The 22,212-nt window shown below is 50.3% G+C and overlaps 1 protein-coding gene across 2 annotated transcripts in view; it reads right to left on the bottom strand.

The window, feature by feature from the left end:
- The window catches only part of LOC144490127 (transportin-3-like), a 38,028-nt gene extending 21,210 nt beyond the window's left edge, over positions 1-16,818 (bottom strand). The window contains exons 1-7 of one of the 2 annotated variants that reach the window (XM_078207935.1): positions 16,699-16,760; positions 16,460-16,584; positions 14,387-14,587; positions 12,426-12,499; positions 6,739-6,895; positions 5,364-5,507; positions 875-1,050 (exon numbers count right to left, since the gene is read on the bottom strand). In XM_078207935.1, coding sequence (XP_078064061.1) covers positions 875-1,050; positions 5,364-5,507; positions 6,739-6,895; positions 12,426-12,499; positions 14,387-14,587; positions 16,460-16,576 — 869 coding nt within the window. In that variant the 5' untranslated portion in view covers positions 16,577-16,584; positions 16,699-16,760. Of the gene's footprint in view, positions 1-874; positions 1,051-5,363; positions 5,508-6,738; positions 6,896-12,425; positions 12,500-14,386; positions 14,588-16,459 lie in introns of both variants that reach the window. The other variant, XR_013497160.1, reaches the window with a different exon arrangement.
- Between the last annotated feature and the right edge of the window lie 5,394 nt (positions 16,819-22,212).

Raw genomic sequence — 22,212 nt, 5'->3', positions numbered from 1 at the left:
AAAATAGACTCTAAACCTTTTACTCTAGCGCTCTATTTAAATAAACTCTACAGACTGCTCGCTATGTGCTGTTTAAATAGACTGCAGTGTGTTTGCTGTAGTGTGATGTTTTAATAACTCTAGACTGCTTGCTGCATGCTGTTTAAATAGACTCTGTAGACTGTTTGCTGCAGTGCTCAGTTTAAATAGACTCTGTAGACTGTTTGATGGAGTGTGCTGTTTAAATAGACTCTGTAGACTGTTTGCTGTAGTGGTCAGTTTAAATGGACTCTGTAGACTGTTTGATGGAGTGTGCTGTTTAAATAGACTCTGTAGACTGTTTGCTGCAGTGCTCAGTTTAAATAGACTCTGTAGACTGTTTGATGGAGTGTGCTGTTTAAATAGACTCTGTAGACTGTTTGCTGCAGTGTGCTGTTTAAATAGACTCTGTAGACTGTTTGCTGTAGTGCTCAGTTTAAATAGACTCTGTAGACTGTTTGATGGAGTGTGCTGTTTAAATAGACTCTGTAGACTGTTTGCTGCAGTGTGCTGTTTAAATAGACTCTGTAGACTGTTTGCTGCAGTGTGCTGTTTAAATAGACTCTGTAGACTGTTCGCTGTATGCTGTTTAAATAGACTCTGCTGTCGTGTACTATTGAAATAGATTCCTGCCACAAGTCCCACCTTCCCTCCAAATCATTGAGTGGGAGTGGTTTTAAAAGATACACTGCCTAAATACAGACCTGGATGAGATCAGCCTATCTGGCACAGAGCAGAAATCAAACCTAGGCTGAACTTGCTGCCTTAACCAGCAGAACTCCCACACAGCTTCTCAGTAGACATCCCAACACTATCACATACCCAAGCCAGAGTGTGAAACCTAACTACAACATACTTGTCCATGTCCTCGCAAGCGACTGCAGTATGGTAAGCCTCCTCCAATGCTGTCACCCCTTCCTGCAGCTGTAGCGCGAGCCGTAGGCTCTCCTGCAAGCCCTCCACTGCATACAGTGCTGCACACACGCAATCGCTTGCCACCTCGTGCAGGTTCGACGATGTCTGGTTGTGCCTCTGAAATTCAGGGATAGTCGTTTGTTTAGTATTTCCCAAGCATTATCCTGAACATTACATTCCATTCAGAAGCATACACACAAGTCGACTTGCACTGGCTGTGTGTCTGATTGCATCTTGAAAACATTCTAAGGCATTTCATAAACTGTTACACCGAAGGGCCGTTAGGTAAACATTGTGACGAGAGCAAACGGATCAACAGGGGGTGAATGGCCAAGTTAGTCTGTTTTTGCTGGTACAGGTTAAGGAAGGGCAGCAGGACAGCTGTCCATTTTTCTTTGAATAATACTATCCCAGGTGAGCTGGTGACACACGCAGTCAGGTCTCATCACTCAGTGCCAAACAGGACCATCAGCCCTGATCTGTTGCCCAGGACCCGTGTAGGATTTGCAAACTTTATACCCTGGTAGGGAGCACGGCGGCACAGTGGCTAGCGCTGCTGCCTCACAGCGCCAGGGACCCGGGTTCAAATCCGGCCTCTGTGTGGAGTTTGCATGTGCCTGCACACCGGAGTGTGGTGACTCGGAGATTTTCACAGTAACTTCATTGCAGTGTTAATGTAAGCCTTACTTGTGACTAATAAATAAACTTTAAGTTTAAATCAAAGGTGGGAGAGGGAGAATTCCCTGAAACATTTTAAACCTGATTTCAACATGCACCAATCACATTACGCAAAAGTAGTATTCACAGCACAAAGACTCTCCTGGACGAGTTACGAGATTGCAGGAACACTGGTGGACTTTTCTAACTCACTCACCTTTTAAAGCGTATTTATTAGTGTCACAAGGCTTACATTGACACTGCAATGAAGTTACTGTGAAAATCCCCTAGTCCCCACACTTCGGCGCCTGTTTGGGTACACTGAGGGAAAATTTAGCACGGCCAATCCACCTAACCCGCACGTCTTTCGGACTGTGGGAGGAAACCGGAGCACCCGGAGGAAACCCAGGCAGACACGGGAAGAACGTGCAGACTCCACACAGACAGTGACCTAAGCCAGGAATCGAACCTGGGTCCCTGGTGCTGTGAGGCAGCAGTGCTAACCACTGTGCCGCCTTGGGCACCAAGATAAGGATATTAGTGGCCTCAGCTCAAACCGGAGATTGAACCAGGTGCCTTCTAATCTGGATGGAGTTGTTCACATGGTAGAACCATCCACGTGTGACTCAATGTCTCCCCCTTCTTCTCCCACCAAACTGAACCCACCACATATGTGGAATCCTACACCAGGCCAGGCCCCTGCACTCCCTCCCTGGTAAAAATAAACACACGCCTTTCTGTTGGATCCTCAAGTTCCTTTATCAGAGGGCAAAGCAAAGCTCTGTTGGGGACAACGTCATTCAGCCAAATCTAGAACACTGATACAGACATCCGGAATTAAACGTTACAGAGGCCTGACAAAGGATGTCAATGGGTACCAGGATCCCAGGGAAAAGCCACCAAAATGCTGGCCGGAGCGAAACTGATCAAAGAGCAGACAAAAGCTGGCCTTGTGAGCGTGCCAGGTGCTGCACTGTGCCACACAGAACAGCAAGTCCCAGCTCCGATTCCCAGGCTGAGCAGAGTTAGCTGGACCGGGGCTGATGCACTAACTCCAGCAGCTTAGGCTGGGGGTTGGGGCTGGAATCCGTAGCTCAGGCTTGTTCCACTTCTGGTCACTCGGGTGCGTACTGGGTGAAAGGGCCATCAGATTCTGCTGTCATGCACTTCACGCTTAAAAATAACCAGCTTAGACTAGAATTGGGGCGGCACGGTGGCACAGTGGTTAGCACTGCTGCCTCACAGCACCAGGGACCCGGGTTCAATTCCCGGCTTGGGTCATTCACTGTCTGTGTGGAGTTTGCACATTCTCCCCGTGTCTGCGTGGGTTTCCTCCGGGTGCTCTCCCACAGTCCAAAAGACGTGCTGGTTAGGGTGCATTGGGCCGTGCTAAATTCTCCCTCAGTGTACCCCGAACAGGCAGTGCAGTGTGGCCACTAGGGGAATTTCACAGTAACTTCATTGCAGTGTTAATGTAAGCCTACTTGTGACAATAATGAATAGAACTTGAAACTAGAATGAACATACGCACAATGAGACAGGGCACAAAAGCTCAGGACTGACAGGAGTAGAAGGGAGAAAGGGTGGTTCTTTAAACTAGAGCCGGAAAAAATAGGAGCAGGAGGTATATAAAATTTTATGAGAGGGGATCTGATCGAGGTGTGTAAAATACTAAAAGGGGTTGATAAGGTAAACATAGACCAAATGTTTTCCAGTTTAGGGAAATCTCGAACAAGAGGTCACAGGTATAGGTTGAGAGGCGGTAGATTTAAAACTGAGATGAGGAGGAACTACTTCTCGCAGAGGGTGGTGAATTTGTGGAACTCGCTGCCCCGTAGCGCGGTGGAGTCTGAATCATTGAATTGTTTCAAGAAGGAGATGAATATATTTCGGATTTTAAAAAAGGATTAAAGGGATATGGGGAACAGGGGGCTATGGGGAAAAGGCAGGAGAATGGGGATGAGAAAAATATCAGCCAGGATTGAATGGTGGAGCAGACGCGATGGCCGAGCGGCCTAATGCTGCTCCTGTGTCTTATGGGGAACGGGTGGGGAGGTGGATTTGAGACCAGGGAGAGATCAGCCATGATCTGATTGAATGGCGGAGCAGGGCTGAATTGCCGACCTCTGCTCCTAATTCCTATGTTCCTTGGAGGAGGCCATTCGACCCTTTGAGTCTCCTCCGCCATTCATTATGATCATGGCTGATCATCCAACTCAATAGCCCAATCCTGCCTCTCTCCCTCCATACCCTATAGCAACATAGAAAATAAAGCAATGGCGCCCAACATGGGGCTAATAATTCTCTCTCCAACGGCTCAGCTCCCTCACAGAACGGCAATAAGCTCCTTTAGAGGCAATTACCTGCCCAAAGAGTTGATTTCACTTCCTATGTTCTCTCCCTCTTAGTATGTTGGGAGTTTGTCCTCCCGCAGTAAACACACTGAAATGCCGGTGCTTCAGGCCCGAATATTAGCGGCTTATGTGGCTACAGTGGGCACCAGAGTCCTCAGGTGTCAATGCACATTCACCTTCCCGTTTGGGGGGGAGCAGGAGCGAGTGAATATTCTCCTGCTGGCTATACTGGCTGTGTGTGTGTGTGTGTGTGTGTGTGTGTGTGGGGAGGAGGGCGGGGAGAGAGAAGAGAGAGAAAATGGATGGCACAATGCCAAGTGCAAGAAACATATTGGTAAAGGCACTGCCATACCAACCAGACAGTCCCAAGTTCAATCCTCAGTCTGTGCAAAGTGACCGGATCACACGGGTGGTGTGATGTACAGCTCGGGAGTGCTACACATGTCCCCGCACCCATACCTTGAGAGCTGGGAAATAAGCCAGGGTCTCTGATCCCCACTGCTGTCAGTTTAAGGGGCAATTAGGGATGAGTAACAAACGTTGGCCCTGCCAGCGACGCCCACATCCCATGAAAGAATAAAAAAAACAGCAGCAAAGGTGAGACAGAAGGGGAGTGAAAGGAACTGTGTAGAATGGAGGTTAGGTAAGTTTGTGGAGGTGCTGGAATTTCCATAGAATCCCCTATTCCAAGATGGCGGTGGAGTGAGGCAGCTTCTTGCAAGCTGTGCCCAGCATACCTTCTAATTCGATCGTTCACTCTCGTTCTCTGCTGCTGAAACTTCATTCTAACTCTTTTAAACTCTCTAACAAAGCTTGCATTAAGTTGATCTTTCCCTACACCCCAGCTATGACTGTAACACTACATTCTGAACCCTCTCTTTTCCTTCTCTATGAACGGTATGCTTTGTTTGCATAGCGCACAAGAAACAATATTTTTCACTGTATACCAATACATGTGATAATAATAAATCAAATCAAATCAAATCAGTGCAGAAGGAGACCATTCAGCCCATCGAGTCTGCACTGACAACAATCCCACCCAGGCCCTATCCCCTTAACCCCACGTATTCACCCTGCTAATCCTCTAAGGGGCAATTTAGCATGGCCAATCCACCCAACCTGCATATCTTTGGACACTAAGGGGCAATTTAGCATGGTCAATCCACCCAACCTGCATATCTTTGGACACTAAGGGGCAATTTAGCATGGCCAATCCACCCAACCTGCATATCTTTGGACTGTGGGAGGAAACCCACGCAGACACGGGGAGAACGTGCAGACTCCGCACAGACAGTGACCCGAGGCCGGAATTGAACCGGGGGCCCCTGGCGCCATGAGGCAGCAACGCTAACCCACTGTGCCGCCAATTCTCTCCAATTCAAACCAGGACACTTGGGTAGGTGATTAGTTCATACTCACAAGGATCTGGAAGAGTGCCACCAGTAACTGGCTGTTGGCAATGTGGTCGGTGTGCAGGATGCCCAGGTTAATCCAACTCATGAGGCATCGGAAGACTTTAATCACCAACTTCTCATCGTGACTGCAGCGCTCCATGTAGGCTGTCTGAAAAATTCCCGGGTACAGAGTCAACGCCAATAAAACTCAACTCAATTCACCAGCTCGAAGTGTTTCTTGTTGGGAGGTGGAAGCAGCAGCCCCAGCCTCTAACAGGGTCCATTAACCTCCGACCCGCCTCCCAAAGATACAAACGTACTGACTGACAGGAAAAAACCCTCTCTTGCCCGAACTGTCCCACGCAACTGCAATGCCATCCGTCACATTCCCCCACCCCACCTGAAGTCAAGTGACTATCTGCCACCTGCAATAAGGATAAAAGCCATGGTTAACTTAGAGGGCGAGAGGAGGGGGAAATAAGCTGTAAATTCTACCCCATCTTCCCCATGCGATCAAAACTACTGTAATCTCCAAAACCCACACCAGTTATATACAAACTGGGCAGGAACACATTAAGTTTCTGGGCGGCACAGTGGTTAGCACTGCTGCCTCTCAGTGCCAGGGACCCAGGTTCAGTTCCAGCCTCGGATCACTGTCTGTGCGGACTCTGCACGTTCTCCCCGTGTCTGTGTGGGTTTCCTCCGGGTGCTCTGGTTTCCTCCCACAGTCTGAAAGACGTACAGGTTAGGGAGATTGGCCAAACCAAATTGTCCCTTAGTGCCCAAAGATGTGCGGGTTAGGTGGATTGGCCATGCTAAATTGCCCCTTAGTGTCTAAAGATGTGTGGGTTCGGTAGATTGGCCATGCTAAATTGCCCCTTAGTGTCCAAAGATGTGTGGGTTCGGTAGATTGGCCATGCTAAATTGCCCCTTAGTGTCTAAAGATGTGTGGGTTCGGTAGATTGGCCATGCTAAATTGCCCCTTAGTGTCCAAAGATGTGCAGGTTAGGTGGATTGGCCATGCTAAATTGCCCCTTAGTGTCCAAAGATGTGAAGATTAGTTGGATTGGCCATGCTAAATTGTCCCTTAGTGTCCAAAGATGTGAAGATTAGTTGGATTGGCCATGATAAATTGTCCCTTAGTGTCAGGGGGATTAGCAGGGTAAATTTGTGGGGATTACAGGGATAGGGCTTGGGTGGGATTGTTGTCGGTAGAGGCTCGATGGGCCGAATGTCCTTCTCCTGCATTGTAGAGATTCTATGACTCTATATGACCAATGGTCAGCACATTAAAATGAGAGGACTAACGGTGACTGGCTTCAGAGAGATAGATGTTCTCCTGCATACGGGAATGTACCAGTACCAAGGCTAAATGAAATGCGTGACGCAGGGCGGCTCACCAATAAGCCGATCACCATGCTGGCGTGGTAAGCCAAGTCCTCGATGACCTCCGTCCTCCGGTTGGTGCCGATTCGCAGCGAGCGGCTGTGCACCTCCTCCGGCAGCACCGTCAGAATCTCCAGCAGGAAAGGGAGCGCCGTTTCGTCATTGCCGTACCTAGGAGACACAGCGTGCCGGGTTTATGGCTGAACTTCAAACTGAACAATACACTAGGGCAGCACGGTGGCACAGTGGTTAGCATTGCTGCCTCACAGCGCCAGGGCCCCGGCTTCGATTCCCGGTTTGGGTCACTGTCTGTGTGGAGTCTGCACAGGTTTCCTCCGGGTGCTCCCACAGTCTGAAAGACGTGCTGGTTAGGTGCATTGGCCGTACTAAATTCTCCCTCAGTGTACCCGAAGTGTGGCGACCAGGGGAATTTCGCAGTCACTTCATTGCAATGTTACTTGTGATTAATAAATAAACTTTAACTTTAATACATTACACACCGATTAATTGGGGGGGCAACGGTGAGAGTAGAAGCAAGAAATGACAAAGGGTCGTGAACGTAGCCCAGTCCATCACGCAAACCAGCCTCCCATCCACTGACACTGTCTACACTTCCCGCTGCCTCGGAAAAGCAGCCAGTATAATTGAGGACACTCAAAACGGAAAATGCTGCAAAATTTTAACAGGTCTGACAACATCTGTGGAGAGAGAATAGAGCCAACATTTGGAGCCTGAATGACCCTTCGTCTCTGATGACGGATCTGATGAGGGGCATAGAATCATAGAAACCCTACAGCACAGAAAGAGGCCATTCGGCCCATCGAGTCTGCTCCGACCACAATCCCACCCAGGCCCTACCCCCATATCCCTACATATTTTACCCACTAATCCCTCTAACCTACGCATCTCAGGACACTAAGGGCAATTTTAGCATGGCCAATCAACCTAACCCGCACATCTTTGGACTGTGGGAGGAAACCGGAGCACCCGGAGGAAACCCACGCAGACACGAGGAGAATGTGCAAACTCCACACAGACAGTGACCCAAGCCGGGAATCGAACCCAGATCCCTGGAGCTGTGAAGCAGCAGTGCTAACCACTGTGCTACCGTGCCGCCCATCTAGACTCGAAACGTTGGCTCTATTCTCTCTCCACAGAAATCAGCGGTCAGACCCACTGAGATTTTCCAGCATTTTCCTTTTTTATATGTATTCGAAGCAGTTGTGTCTGAAATAGGGGAGACGATGGCCTAGACTATTAATCCAGAAACTCAGCTAATGTTCTGGGGACCCGGGTTCGAATCCCGCCACGACAGCTGGTGGATTTCGAATTCATTAAAAAGTTTGGAATTAAGAATCTACTATGAAACCATTGTCGATTGTCAAAAAACCCCATCTGGTTCACTAATATCCTTTAGGGAAGTACATGGCGGCACAGTGGTTAGCACTGCTGCCTCACAGCGCCAGGGACCTGGGTTCGATTCCCGGCTTGGGTGACAGTCTGTGCGGAGTCTGCATGTTCTCCCCGTGTCTGCGTGGGTTTCCTCCGGGTGCTCCGGTTTCCTCCCACAGTCCAAAGATGTGCTGGTTAGATTGATTGGCCATGCTAAATTGCCCCTTAGTGTCCTGGGATGTGTCGGTTAGAGGGATTATAAGAACATAAGAAATAGGAGCAGGAGTAGGCCATCTAGCCCCTCGAGCCTGCCCCGCCATTCAATAAGATCATGGCTGATCTGACGTGGATCAGTACCACTTACCCGCCTGATCCCCATAACCCTTAATTCCCTTACCGATCAGGAATCCATCCATCCGCGCTTTAAACATATTCAGCGAGGTAGCCTCCACCACCTCAGTGGGCAGAGAATTCCAGAGATTCACCACCCTCTGGGAGAAGAAGTTCCTCCTCAACTCTGTCTTAAACCGACCCCCCTTTATTTTGAGGCTGTGTCCTCTAGTTTTAACTTCCTTACTAAGTGGAAAGAATCTCTCCGCCTCCACCCTATCCAGCCCCCGCATTATCTTATAAGTCTCCATAAGATCATAAGACCATAAGACATAGGAGCGGAAGTAAGGCCATTCGGCCCATCGAGTCCACTCCACCATTCAATCATGGTTGATTTCAACTCCATTTACCCGCTCTCTCCCCATAGCCCTTAATTCCTCGAGATCCCCCCTCATCCTTCTAAACTCCAACGAGTACAAACCCAATCTCCTGGATTAGCTGGGTAAATATGTGGGGTTTCGGGGATAGGGCCTGGATGGGATTGTTGACGGTGCAGACTCGATGGGCTGAATGGCCTCCTTCTGCATTGTAGGAATTCTATGATTTCTATGAAATCTGCCGTCCATACCCGGTCTGGCCTACATGTGACTCCAGAGCCACAGCAATGTGGTTGTCTCTCAACGGCCCTCGGGCAACTAGGGATGGGCAATAAATGCTGGCCCAGCCAGCGATGCCCATGCCCCAGAATGAATAAAATAAAAAATTATAATAATATAAAAATCATGAAAAGCCAGCGATTCGGAAGGCGTTCTGCTGGGTGTTTAAAAAGCTTTTTAAAAGTGGATATTGTAGGTTGGTAGTGACAGATCGGTTAGGTTGACGGAACTAGTGCTTCTGATACGTGGGTAAGTCTAGAAACTCTAGAAACAGATGTGTACCAGATGGCAAGTTGGCAACAGTAAAAAGTCGAATGTCAAAGGTTTTGAGTAAGATGTTCGAAGTTCAAAGGAGATGAGGTGTGAACTTTACCAGCACATTCTAAAAGGTAGACTCGTGAAATGAAGGTAATTAAGAGTGACCTCTGAGGTTAGTTCAGATAAGGGAAGATCAGAAGGAGTAGTGGGACATCGGGAGCACGGCTTGACCGTGGCAAGTTTTCAGAACTCAGCCCGCAGCAGGGAAAAGCCGTCCCAGCAAATTGTTTCTGTAGAAAATCCCATCTGGACAACCAGCGCTTCTCCCCCATGTCAGAAGCAACCCCGAAAGTGCCCGGTGTGGTAACTATTACTGGATTTTGTCTATAGTTTTCAAAACCTATGGGTTGTTGTTTGGGGAGGATTAGCTCTGAATTTGGATTTGGAACTGGGTAAATTTAGAGATACTGTGGAAAGCCATTCAGTGAGTTACCTAGTAATTCTAGGGATCTTTGTTGCTATGTATTCCATTGCTAAATAAACATTTATTTTGTTTAAAATCATCACAAGGATATCTGGGACACCCTCCTCTGGTTTTCACATCTTTCCTCCTGTTATACCAAAAAATACAGTTCATAGAATCCCTACAGTGCAGAAGGAGGCCATTCGGCCCATCAAGCCTGCATCGACAACAATCCCATCCATGCCCTCTCCCTACAACCCCACGTACTTACTCCTCTAATCCCCTGACACTAAGAGACAATTTAGCATGGTCAATCCACCTAACCCGCATATCTTTGGACTGTGGGAGGAAACCGGAGCGCCCGGTGGAAACCCGTGCAGACACGGGGAGAATGTGCAGACTCCGCACAGGCAGACACCCAAGGCTGGAATTGAACCCGGGTCCCTGGCGCTGTGAGGCAGCAGTGCTAACCACTGTGCCACCGTGAGGAGAGGTGTTTTAAGTTTCCCATCTGGGATTTGGAATACCTTGGCGTTTACCATCAGCTGTGGGTGGCACGGTGGGAAGCTATACAGACCACTCTATGAATGGTCCATATAACATGAAAGTAACAATACTTTTCACTTGTCCATGTGACAATAATAAATCAAATTAAATGGGTATCGCTGCTGGCAGTATTTATTTCCCATCCCTAACTGCCCTTGAACTGAGTGTCTCGCTCGGTCATTTCAGAGGGCAGTTGAGAGTCAACCACATTGCTGTGGCTCTGGAGTCACATGTAGGCCAGACCGGGTAAGGACGGCAGATTTCCTTCCCTAAAGAGACATTAGTGAACCAGATGGGTTTTTCCAACAATGGTTTCATGGTCATCAGTAGATTCTGAATTCCAGATTTCTTTTTATTGAATTCAAATTCCACCATCTGCCGTGGCGGGATTCGAACCCGGCTCCCCCAGAACATTAGCTGAGTTTCTGGATTAATAGTCTAGAGATAACACCACTAGGCCATTGCCTCATGTTGGTGATGAACTGTGTTCTCGACTTGCTGGCCTATTTCAGAGGACAGGTACGGTGTCAGCCACATTGTCGTGGGCCTGGATTCACTTCTGGGGAGGCAACGGCCGAGTGGTATCGCCACTGGTCTAGTAATCCAGAGACTCAGGTTAATGTTCTGAGAACACGGGTTTGAATCCCTCCAGGGCAGATGGTGAAATTTGAATTCAATTAAAATCTGGGATTAAAAGTCTAACGATGACCATGAAACCGTTGTCGATTGGTTCACTCCTGTCCTTTAAGGATGACCATGAACCCATTTGGTTCACTCTTGTCCTTTAAGGAAGGAAATCTGCCATCCTTACCTGGTCTGGCCTACATGTGACTCCAGGGCCACAGCAATGTGGTTGACTCTCAATTGCCCCCTCAAGGGCAATTAGAGATGGGCAATAAATGCTGGCCTAGCCAGCGACGCCCATGTCCCATAAAAGAATAAAAACATAGAAGCCGACTGGGTAACGATGGTAGATTCCTTCCTTGAGGAATATGGAGTCATAGAGGTTTACGGCATGCAAACAGGCCCTTCGGCCCAACTTGTCCATGCCGCCCCCTTTTTTTTAAACCCCTAAGCTAGTCCCAATTGCCCGCGTTTGGCCCATATCCCTCTATACCCATCTTACCCATGGAACTGTCTAAACACTTTTTAAAAGACAAAATTGTACCCCCCTCTACTACTGCCTCTGGCAGCTCGTTCCAGACACTCACCACCCTCTGGGTGAAAGAATTGCCCCTCTGGACCCTTTTGTATCTCTCCTCTCTCACCTTAAACCTATGCTCTCTAGTTTTAGGCTTTCCTACCTTTGGGAAAAGATATTGACTATCTAGCTGATCTATGCCCCTCATTACTTTATAGACCTCGATAAGATCACCCCCTCAGCCACCTACGCTCCAGAGAAAAAAGTCCCAGTCTATCCAGCCTCTCCTTATAACTCAAACCATCAAGTCCCGGTAGCATCCTAGTAAATCTTTTCTGCACTCTTTCTAGTTTAATAATAGGGTGACCAGATAGGGTGACCAGAACTGTACACAGTTTTCCAAGTGTGGCCTTATTAATGTCTTGTACAACTTCAACAAGACATCCCAACTCCTGTATTCAATGTTCTGACCAATGAAACCAAGCATGCCGAATGCCTTCTTCACCACTCTGTCCACCTATGACTCCACTTTCAAGGAGCTATGAACATGTACCCCTAGATCTCTTTGTTCTGTAACTCTCCCCAACGACCTACCATTAACTGAGTAAGTCCTGCCCTGGTTCAATCTACCAAGATGTATCATCTCGCATTATCTAAATTAAACTCCATCTGCCATTCGCTCCATATTAGTGAACCAGATGAGTTTCACGGTCAAGGATTTATTCCCAATTTATTTAATTAATTGAATTTAAATTCCCCAGCTATGATGGGGAGGGGAGGGGAGGGGGGGGGGGGGGTTGGGGATTTGAACTTGGGTCTCTGAATCATTAGTTCAGGTCTCTGGTGGCCCGCAACTACAAGGCGACCATACCCCCCACCGCCCCCATTCCATTAAAATACAAAAACACAACTCACTTCTCAATTAGCGTCTGGACACAGCTCTTCCAAGATGTCATCTGTATGGCAAGGTCTGCGACAGCGAGAGCTAACTACGATCAAAAACAGGAAAGAGAGAGGAGTTGCTGTTTAAAAAAAAAAGCACAGGAGGGAGCAAATATATGGGTTTAATCAGTGGTACACTTCTGCTGTACAGTCAGGGCAGTATGTCAAATGTATTCCACTGTGCACCTGACTGGGACCAACAACCTACAGAGTGATAAGTGCAGCCGATAGAAGTATATTCTGGGGCAACACGGTGGCGCAGTGGGTTAGCACTGCTGCCTCACAGCGCCAGGGACCCGGGTTCGATTCCCGGCTCGGGTCACTGTCTGTGTGGAGTCTGCATGGCTTCAAACCCCACCATTTACATTCACTTCATAAATTCTGGACTTGAAAGCTCTTCTCACTAACGGCAACCATTAAACAATCATCGGAAAAACCCATCTGGTTCACTAATGTCCTTTAGGGAAGGAAATCTGCCGCCCTTACCCGGTCTGGCCTACGCAAATCATAGACCATAGACAGTGCAAGAGGAGGCCATTCGGCCTATCGAGTTGGCACTGAACACAATCCCACCCATACCCTATCTCCGTAACCCAAGTACTTACCCTGCTAATCCCCAACACTCGGGTCAATTTAGCATGGCCAATCAACCTAACCCGCACATCTTTGGACACTAAGGGGCAATTTAGCATGGCCAATCAACCTAACCCGCACATCTTTGGACACTAAGGGGCAATTTAGCATGGCCAATCAACCTAACCCGCACATCTTTGGACACTAAGGGGCAATTTAGCATGGCCAATCCACCTAACCCGCACATCTTTGGACACTAAGGGGCAATTTAGCATGGCCAATCCACCTAACCCGCACATCTTTGGACTGTGTGAGGAAACCGGAGCACCCGGAGGAAACCCACGCAGACACGGGGAGAACGTGCAAACTCCACACAGACAATGACCCGAGGCCGGAATTGAACCTGGGTCTCTGCGCTGTGAGGCAGCAGTGCTAACCACTGTGCCACTGTGCCGCCCATACATGTGACTCCAGACTCTCAGCCAAGCGGTTGACTCCCAACTGCCTTCTGAAATGGTGCGAAGTTGCTCCGTTCAAGGGCAATAAGGAATGGGCAATAAATGCTGGCCCGGCCAGTGGCGCCCACATCCCGTGAAAGAATATTAACGATGTGCAGGTTAGGTGGATTAGCCATGGTAAAGGTGTGGGGGTTGGGCTTGGGAGAGGTCCTGGGTAAAGTAAAGGTCACAAGTAGGCTTACATTAACACCGCAATGAAGTTACTGTGGGTAAAACGTTCTTTCGGAGAGTCGGTGCAGGCCCGATGGGCCGAATGGCCTCTTTCAGCACTGTGGGGATTCTATAGCTCTTTGAGGATTGGTAACAGGGAATGGCGGCTGACACCAGGGGAACTCCATCCCAGCATGTTAATGTTTAAAAGTTTATTTATTAGTGTCACAAGTAGGCTTACATTAACACTGCAATGAAGTTACTGTGAAAATCCCCGAGTCGCCACACTCCTGTTCGGGTAACACTGAGGGAGAATTTAGCACCTAAACCAGCACGTCTTTCGGACTGTGGCAGGAAACCGGAGGAAACCCACGCAGACACGGGGAGAACTGGCAGGCTCTGCACACAGTAAGAAGTTTAACAACACCAGGTTAAAGTCCAACAGGTGTATTTGGTACCCCAGTCCAACGCCGGCATCTCCACATCAGACTCTGCACAGACAGTGACCCAAGGCGGGAATCGAACCCGGGTCCCTGGCGCTGTGAGGCAGCAGCGCTAACCCACTGTGCCGCCGTGATGGAGAGAAAGGGGGGGGGGTGGGAATGAGGAGAGATTTCTGTGGGTGTGGAAAGGCCACACCCTCTCGCTCAATGAAAGCCTCTGGTTACGCGTCGAGCTCGCTCCCTGCTGTACCTGCGTGACGATAGCCTGCGACAGGTCCTTCAGGCTCTCCAAGTGTGTCAGCAGAGAGTCACGGAGTGACGGGTGCATCGCCGGGGGCAGCTCGTAAAAGGAATACTGGATTTTCATCTTCATGGTCTGGGCGGCAAAGTAGCAGGACTCGATGTCGCGCTGGAGCCGCAGCAGCTGGTCAGAAATCTGCCACGAAAACATCTGGCCAAGAGGAAACAAGGAGGGGGTTAGCTTGTTCAAAATGGCGACAGCAAATCTGGAATAAAACCGCGGGAGACAGTGGAAGACGGTGGCATTACCAGTCAGCACTATACACCGTCTCCTCTAAGTACATGAGCCTCTCTCTATCCACATGAATCAACAAGACCCAGGATGACGACAAATGCGGAATAAATTTAAAATGAATACCATGATGTGGAGATGCCGGCGTTGGACTGGGGTGGGCACAGTAAGAAGTCTCACAACACCACGCTAAAGTCCAACAGGTTTATTTGGAATCACGCGCTTTCGGAGCGCTGCCCCTTCATCATCCCTCCATCACTCACCTGATGAAGGAGCAGCGCTCCGAAAGCGCGTGATTCCAAATAAACCTGTTGGACTTTAACCTGGTGTTGTGAGACTTCTGATTAAAAAAAAGAATAGTTTTAAGTTTTTTTTTAAAGTTTATTGATTAGTGTCACGAGTAGGCTTACATTAACACTGCAATGAAGTTACTGTGAAAATCCCCTAGTCGCCACACTCCGGCGCCTGTTCGGGTTACACCGAGGGAGAATTTAGCACGGTCAATGCACCCTAACCAGCACGTCTTTCGGACTGTGGGAGAAAACCCGGAGCCTCGGCTCCAGGGGACCCGGGTTCGATTCCGGCCTTGGGTGACTGTGTGGAATTCGCACGTTCTCCCCGTGTCTGCGTGGGTTTCCTCTGGATGCTCCGGTTTCCTTACAGACCAAAGATGTGTGGGTTAGGTGGATTGGACATGCTAAATTGTCCCTTAGTTTCAGGGGGATTAAGAGGATAAATATGTGGGGTTACGGGGATAGGGCCTGGGTGGATCTGTTGTCGGTGCAGGCTCGATGGGCTGAATGGCCTCCTTCTGCACTGCAGGGATTCTATGAAACTAAAGGGACAAGAGGAAAAAAAATGTTTTCACGCAGCGAGAGTTTGGGTTCTGGAATGCACTGCCGGACTGTGTGGCGGAGGCAGATTCAATCGAGGCGTTCAGGAGGGGATGAGATGATTATTTGAAAAGAGAAAAACAAGGTTAGACCACAAGACGCCGGAGCAGAAGTCGGCCGTTCGGCCCATTGAGTCTGCTCGGCCATTCAATGAGATCGTGACTGATCTGATTACGGGGGAGCAGGCGGGAGCGTGGCTCATTCTGAAAGCCAGTACAGACACAAGGGGTCGAATGGCCTCCTCCTGCACTGCAACAATTCTGTGGCAAGAGAGTTCCAGATTCTGGACTTGTGTGCATGTTGCGATTCTGAAATGTGTCTCCTCTTGTTAGTGTCACACTGGCAGTGGCTGTCAGAAGCCTTCTTAATGTCGAAGACCTCTATCAGATCACCCGCGGAACCTCTGAGCGGCACTGATGGGAAAAGAAGAGGGAATTCCAGCTGTCGGAATAGCGTATTGGAATCCTGATCTTAAGTTTAAAGTTCATTTATTTTTTTAGTCACAAGTAAGGCTTACTGCAATGAAGCTACTGTGAAAATCCCCTAGTCGCCACACTCCGGCGCCTGTTCGGGTCAATGTACCCTAACCAGCACGACTTTAAGACTGTGGGAGGAAACCCACGCAGACACGAGGAGAATGTGCAAACTCCGCATAGACAGTGACCCCCAAGCCGGGAATCGAACCCGGGTCCCTGGCGCTGTGAGGCGGCAGCGCTAACCCACTGTGCCGCCCTGCCACTGGGATTGAACGCGGGTCCCTGGCGCTGTGAGGCGGCAGCGCTAACCACTGTGCCGTCCCTATTGTCATTTCTGACTGATTGCAACATGCAAAGCACTAAACGCAAACCTGGCGCAAGTGTACACGATTAGGTCATGGTTGACTGAGGCACTTACTTACCGACTTCTGGAATTCTCCCAGCCAGGCGGAGGCCCGCTCTTTGCCTTGTGGGTCTGGATGGTGGTATAAAGCTTGAACAGCTTGGTAGACTGAATCCAAACTGACCTCCCCTTCCATCCTGCCACCTGGAATCCAACAAACGGCGAGATTAACGCACGACTTAATGCAAACCCTTCGCTCCTTCAGCGAGGCCGTGCCAGCGCAACGCGGGAGTGACCCACTCCCAGCTTGGTACTAACCCGCCCTCGGTAACCGACCTACGTCAGCGCCAGATTGGCCAATCTCCCACACAGGTAACAAAACAAACAAGGTCACTCATCATTGTTCATCGAATCATAGAAGCCCTACAGTGCAGAAGGAGGCCATTCGGCCCATCAAGGCTGCACCGACTACAATCCCACGCAGGCCCTATCCCGCACGTATTTACCCTGCTAATCCCCCCAACACTAATGGGCAATTTAGCATGGCCAATCCACCTAACTTACACATCTTTGGACACTAAGGGGCAATTTAGCATGGCCAATCCACCTAACCTGCACATCTTTGGACACTAATGGGCAATTTAGCATGGCCAATCCACCTAACTTACACATCTTTGGACACTAATGGGCAATTTAGCATGGCCAATCCACCTAACTTACACATCTTTGGACACTAATGGGCAATTTAGCATGGCCAATCCACCTAACTTACACATCTTTGGACACTAATGGGCAATTTAGCATGGCCAATCCACCTAACTTACACATCTTTGGACACTAATGGGCAATTTAGCATGGCCAATCCACCTAACTTACACATCTTTGGACACTAATGGGCAATTTAGCATGGCCAATCCACCTAACTTACACATCTTTGGACACTAATGGGCAATTTAGCATGGCCAATCCACCTAACTTACACATCTTTGGACACTAATGGGCAATTTAGCATGGCCAATCCACCTAATCCGCACATCTTTGGAGTGTGGGAGGAAACCCACGCAGACACGGGGAGAATGTGCAAGACTCCGCACACACAGTGACCCAAGCCGGGAATCGAACCCAGGTCCCTGGCGCTGTGAGGCAGCAGCGCTAACCCACTGCGCCGCCCCTGCTGCCAAACCAACATGCGTCCTTTATCCATTGGAGAGCCTTCAAGCGTTTGCATTTGTGGTCGTAAGTGGCATAGGGAATCATAATTAAAAATCAACCACAAATCCTATAATCTACAGAGGAATTAGGAGCAGAAGTCGGCAAATCCAGCCCTTCGAGCCTGCTCCGCCATTCAATCAGATCACGGCTGATCTCTCCCTGGTCTCCAATCCACCTCCCCACCTGTTCCCCATATCCCTTTAATCTGCTTTTTTAAAAAAAAATCAGAAATATATCCATCTCCTTCTTAAAACCATTTAATGCTTGGACAAACACTCTGAGGAAGATACCAGTGCGTCATGCATCTGCTGGGATTATAACCAAGTGCTTGGACACATCTACACAAGCGTAGTGTGGCCTCACACGCAAGTGGGTGTAGGCACAAAGCCCCGTGTCTGCAGGGACTTGCAGTAGGAGCATGTGCACACACCTGCATACGTACAGCAAGGCTGCATGTGCACAGGTATACCTGTCCAGGTACACAGCCACAATAGCAGCATCTTTAGCTTTAGTGAGCAGTGTTTTGTGGGGGTGAGTGACTGCTCTGGCTGCCAGATTACTGAACCGTACAACAAGAAATATCCCAGCTGCAAATCAATCCGAGAATCGCGATGAACAGTCCCGGTCGCTCACAATATCATCAAGTGATAGTGGAGTCAGACACTTTAGGAACATTTAAGCGGTTATTGGATAGGCACATGGAGCACACCAGGATGATAGGGAGTGGGATAGCTTGATCTTGGTTTCAGATAAAGCTCGGCACAACATCGTGGGCCGAAGGGCCTGTTCTGTGCTGTACTGTTCTATAATCTATAAGTCCGTTGGTTTTGAATTAGATTCACGCAGTTCAGCACTACTGTCAGTGTCAATATTAAAGGCAGCCATTGATGTAGCTGGAATCATTGACACAGTCACACTGCCAAGGCACGAATGGCTAACAGAACAAAAAGCCCTTCTCGTCCGATAAACAATACACCCCCATGACCTCAATAAGCTCCTGACAAGCTGCCAAGTGTCACTCCATGCAGAGAAGGACTGCGACTTCAGACATTGCCTCTCCTACACAAGACTTTGATGTGCCTTCACCTCAGCCTGGGTCATATGGAGCTTGCGTAGGAAGGCAGAGTAGAAAGCTGTAGCTCACAATGGATATTTAAGTAACAGTTTCGGGGGGGGGGGGGGGAGGGGGAGAAAGACACCGAGAGTAAATCATCCCAGAGCAACAGTCACGTCTGTCGGTCTTGGTCATGCTTCTAAAGGTCAAGTTCTGCTCCACTCAATGTCACATCAGCTCACCGCAGCTACAGCTGGAACCACTTTGCAGCGCAGTGGTACAGTGGTTAGCACTGCTGCCTCACAGCGCCAGGGACCCGGGTTGGATTCCCGGCTTGGGTCACTGTCTGTGTGGAGTTTGCACATTCTCCCCGTGTCTGCGTGGGTTTCCTCCGGGTGCTCCGGCTCCCTCCCACACTCCAAAGATGTGCAGGTTGGGTTCATTGGCCATGCTGAATTGTCAATATTAAAGGCAGCCATTGTTGTGGCTGGAATTATTGACACAGTCACACTGCCAAGGCACGAATGGCTAACAGAACAAATTAGCCGGGCAAATACGGGGAGAGGGATTGCTGTCGATGCCTCAATGGGCCAAATGGCCTCTTCCTGCGCTGTAGGGATTCTGTGATTCTAAGTGTGAGGGAGCTGGACAAAGACAGTGAACAGGGCGGCACGGTAGCACAGTGGTTAGCACTGCTGCTTCACAACTCCAGGGACCTGGGTTCGATTCCCGGCTTGGGTCACTGTCTGTGTGGAGTTTGCACATTCTCCTCGTGTCTGCGTGGGTTTCCTCCGGGTGCTCCGGTTTCCTCCCACAGTCCAAAGATGTGCGGGTTAGGTTGATTGGCCATGCTAAATTTGCCCCTTCGTGTCCTGAGATGCATAGGTTAGAGGGATTAGTGGGTAGAATGTGTAGGGATATGGGGGTAGGGCCTGGGTGGGATTGTGGTCGGTGCAGACTCGATGGGCCAGATGGCCTCTTTCTGCACTGTAGGGTTTCTATTCTATCAAGTCACAGAGTCCACACAAACTCACCACCCATGCTCCCAACACACAAAACTGCTCTTACGCAAAACCATGGGAAAGTTGGAACTCATCTTAAGACAAATGAAGATAAACTGCTTCCTCCCACGCTTCCCCCCCGACCCCCGAGGAACTTCCTCCTCATCTTTCTGGTTGTATCACAGCTTGGTATGGCTCCTGCTCTGACCAAGACCGCAAAGGGTTGTGAATGTAGCCCAATCCATCACGCAAACCAGCCTCCCATCCATTGACTGTCTACACTTCCCGCTGCCTCGGGAAAAGCAGCCAGCACAATTAAAGACCCCACGCACCCCGGACATTCTCTCTTCCACCTTCTTCCGTTGGGAAAAAGATACAAAAGTCTGAGGTCACGTACCAACCGACTCAAGAACAGCTTCTTCCCTGCTGCCGTCAGACTTTTGAATGGACTTACCCTATAATAAGTTGATCTTTCTCTACACCCTAGCTATGACTGTAACACTATGTTCCGCGCTCTCTCCTTTCCTTCTCTATGAACGGTATGCTTTGTCTGTATAGCGCGCAAGAAACAATACATTTCACTGTATCCCGATACATGTGACAATAATCAATCAGACCAAATCTTAAACTGGAAACCACTCATTTTTAAACTGTGCCACCTCATTCTAGATTTGGCCTCGAGGGGAAACATTCTCTCAACATCCACCATGTTCAGTTCCCTCAGAAACTCTTCCCTGCTTCAATCAGATCAGCAACAATTCTTCTAAACTCCAATGAGCACAGGCCCAGGCTGCGTGGGCCCAGGCCGAGCGGGCCCAGACCGCGTGGGCCCAGGCCGAGCCCAGGCTGCACAGGCCCAGGCCGAGCGGGCCCAGGCTGCACGGGCCCAGGCTGCACAGACCCAGGCCGAGCGGGCCCAGGCCGAGCCCAGGCTGCTGAACCTTTCCTCATAATACCAACTCTTTCACCCCAGGATTCAGCCCAGTGAACTGTGCACAATATATAACCCTTCACCAACACGCAGCTTCTGTCAACTCAGTGACTGCAAGGCCCTGGGGCCATCCAATGTACCAACACTGATGCCCGGGAGTGTGAGGGGCTCAGGTCCATTTCCATCCTGCCTTGTATTTGAAGCTACTTTACACTTGCGCAACATTCAAATCACTCAGCTCCAAGACAGCAGAAAACAAAAAGACACCCAGCAGGTGAACCGATGCCACAAGGATGGCTATGTAACCTGCCCACCGCGAACCCCCCCTTCCCCGCCCTCCCCATTCCCCCCTTTCCCTCCCCCCCTCTCTTTCCCTCCCTCCCTCTTTCCCTCCTCCCGTCCTCCCTCCCTCTCACTTTCGCTCCCCTCCCTCGTTCCCTCCCTCCCTCCCACCCTCTCTCTCCCCCCCTCTCCCTCGTCCCTCCGCCCCTCCCTCCCTCCCCTTTCCCTCCCCCCTCCCTTCCTTCCCTCCCTCATTCCATCCCTCCCTCCCTTTTTCCATCCCTCCCTCTTTCCATCCCTCCCTCCATCTTTCCATCCCCCCCCTCCCTCCCTCTTCCCTCCATTCCTCCCTCTTTCCCCCCTCACCCTCTTTCCCTCCCTCTCCCTCTTCCCCCCCTCACCCTCTTTCCCCCCCTCACCCTCTTTCCCCCCCTCACCCTCTTTCCATCCCTCACCCTCTTTCCATCCCTCACCCTCTTTCCATCCCTCACCCTCTTTCCCTCCCTCACCCTCTTTCCCTCCCTCACCCTCTTTCCCTCCCTCACCCTCCCCTCTTTCCCTCCGTCACCCTCTTTCCCTCGCTCCCTCCCTCCTTCTCTTTCCCTCTCTCCCCTCCCGCCCTCCCTCTTTCCGTCCCTCCCCTCCCTCCCTCCCCCTTTCCGTCCCTCCCTCTTTCCCTCCCTTCTTTTACCCCCTCCCGCTCTTTCCCTCCCTCCCTCCTTCTTACCCTCCCTCCCTCTTTCCTGCCCCCCTCCCTCTTTCCATCCCTCCCCTCTTTCTGTCCGTCCCTCCCTCCCTCCCTCCTTCCGTCCCTCCCTCCCTTTCTCCCTCCTTCCGTCCCTCCCACTTTCCCTCCCTCCTTCCTTCCGTCCCTCCCTCCTTCCGTCCCTCCCTCCCACCCTCTCTCCCCCCACTCCCTCTTTCCCTCCCTCTCTCCTCCTTCTTTCCCCTCCCCCTCCCTCTTTCCCTCACCCCCCTCCTTCCCTCCCTCTTTCCATCCCTCCCTCCCTCCCTCTTTCCATCCCTCCATTCTTCCCTCTTTCCATCGCTCCCTCCCCCCCTCCCACTCTCCCCCCCTCCCTCTTTCCCTCCCAACCCTCCCCCCCTCTTTCCCTCCAACCCTCCCCCCTCTTTCCCTCCAACCCTCCCCCCTCCTTTCCCTCCATTCCTCCCTCACCCTCTTTCCCCCTTTTTCCCTCCCTCCCTCACCCTCTCCCCCTCCCTCACTCTCTCCCTCCCCTACCCCTCCCTCTTTCCCTCCCCCCCCTCCTCTTTCCATCCCTCCCTCTTTCCCGTCCGTCCCCTCCTCCCCCCTCCCTCCCTCTTTCCGTCCGTCCCTCCCCTCCCCCCCC

This window comes from Mustelus asterias, unplaced genomic scaffold (assembly GCF_964213995.1).
Source record: "Mustelus asterias unplaced genomic scaffold, sMusAst1.hap1.1 HAP1_SCAFFOLD_2900, whole genome shotgun sequence".
NCBI lineage: Eukaryota > Metazoa > Chordata > Chondrichthyes > Carcharhiniformes > Triakidae > Mustelus > Mustelus asterias.
Note: the sequence above shows the minus strand (reverse complement) of the source record. Positions and strands in the feature narration are given on the sequence as shown.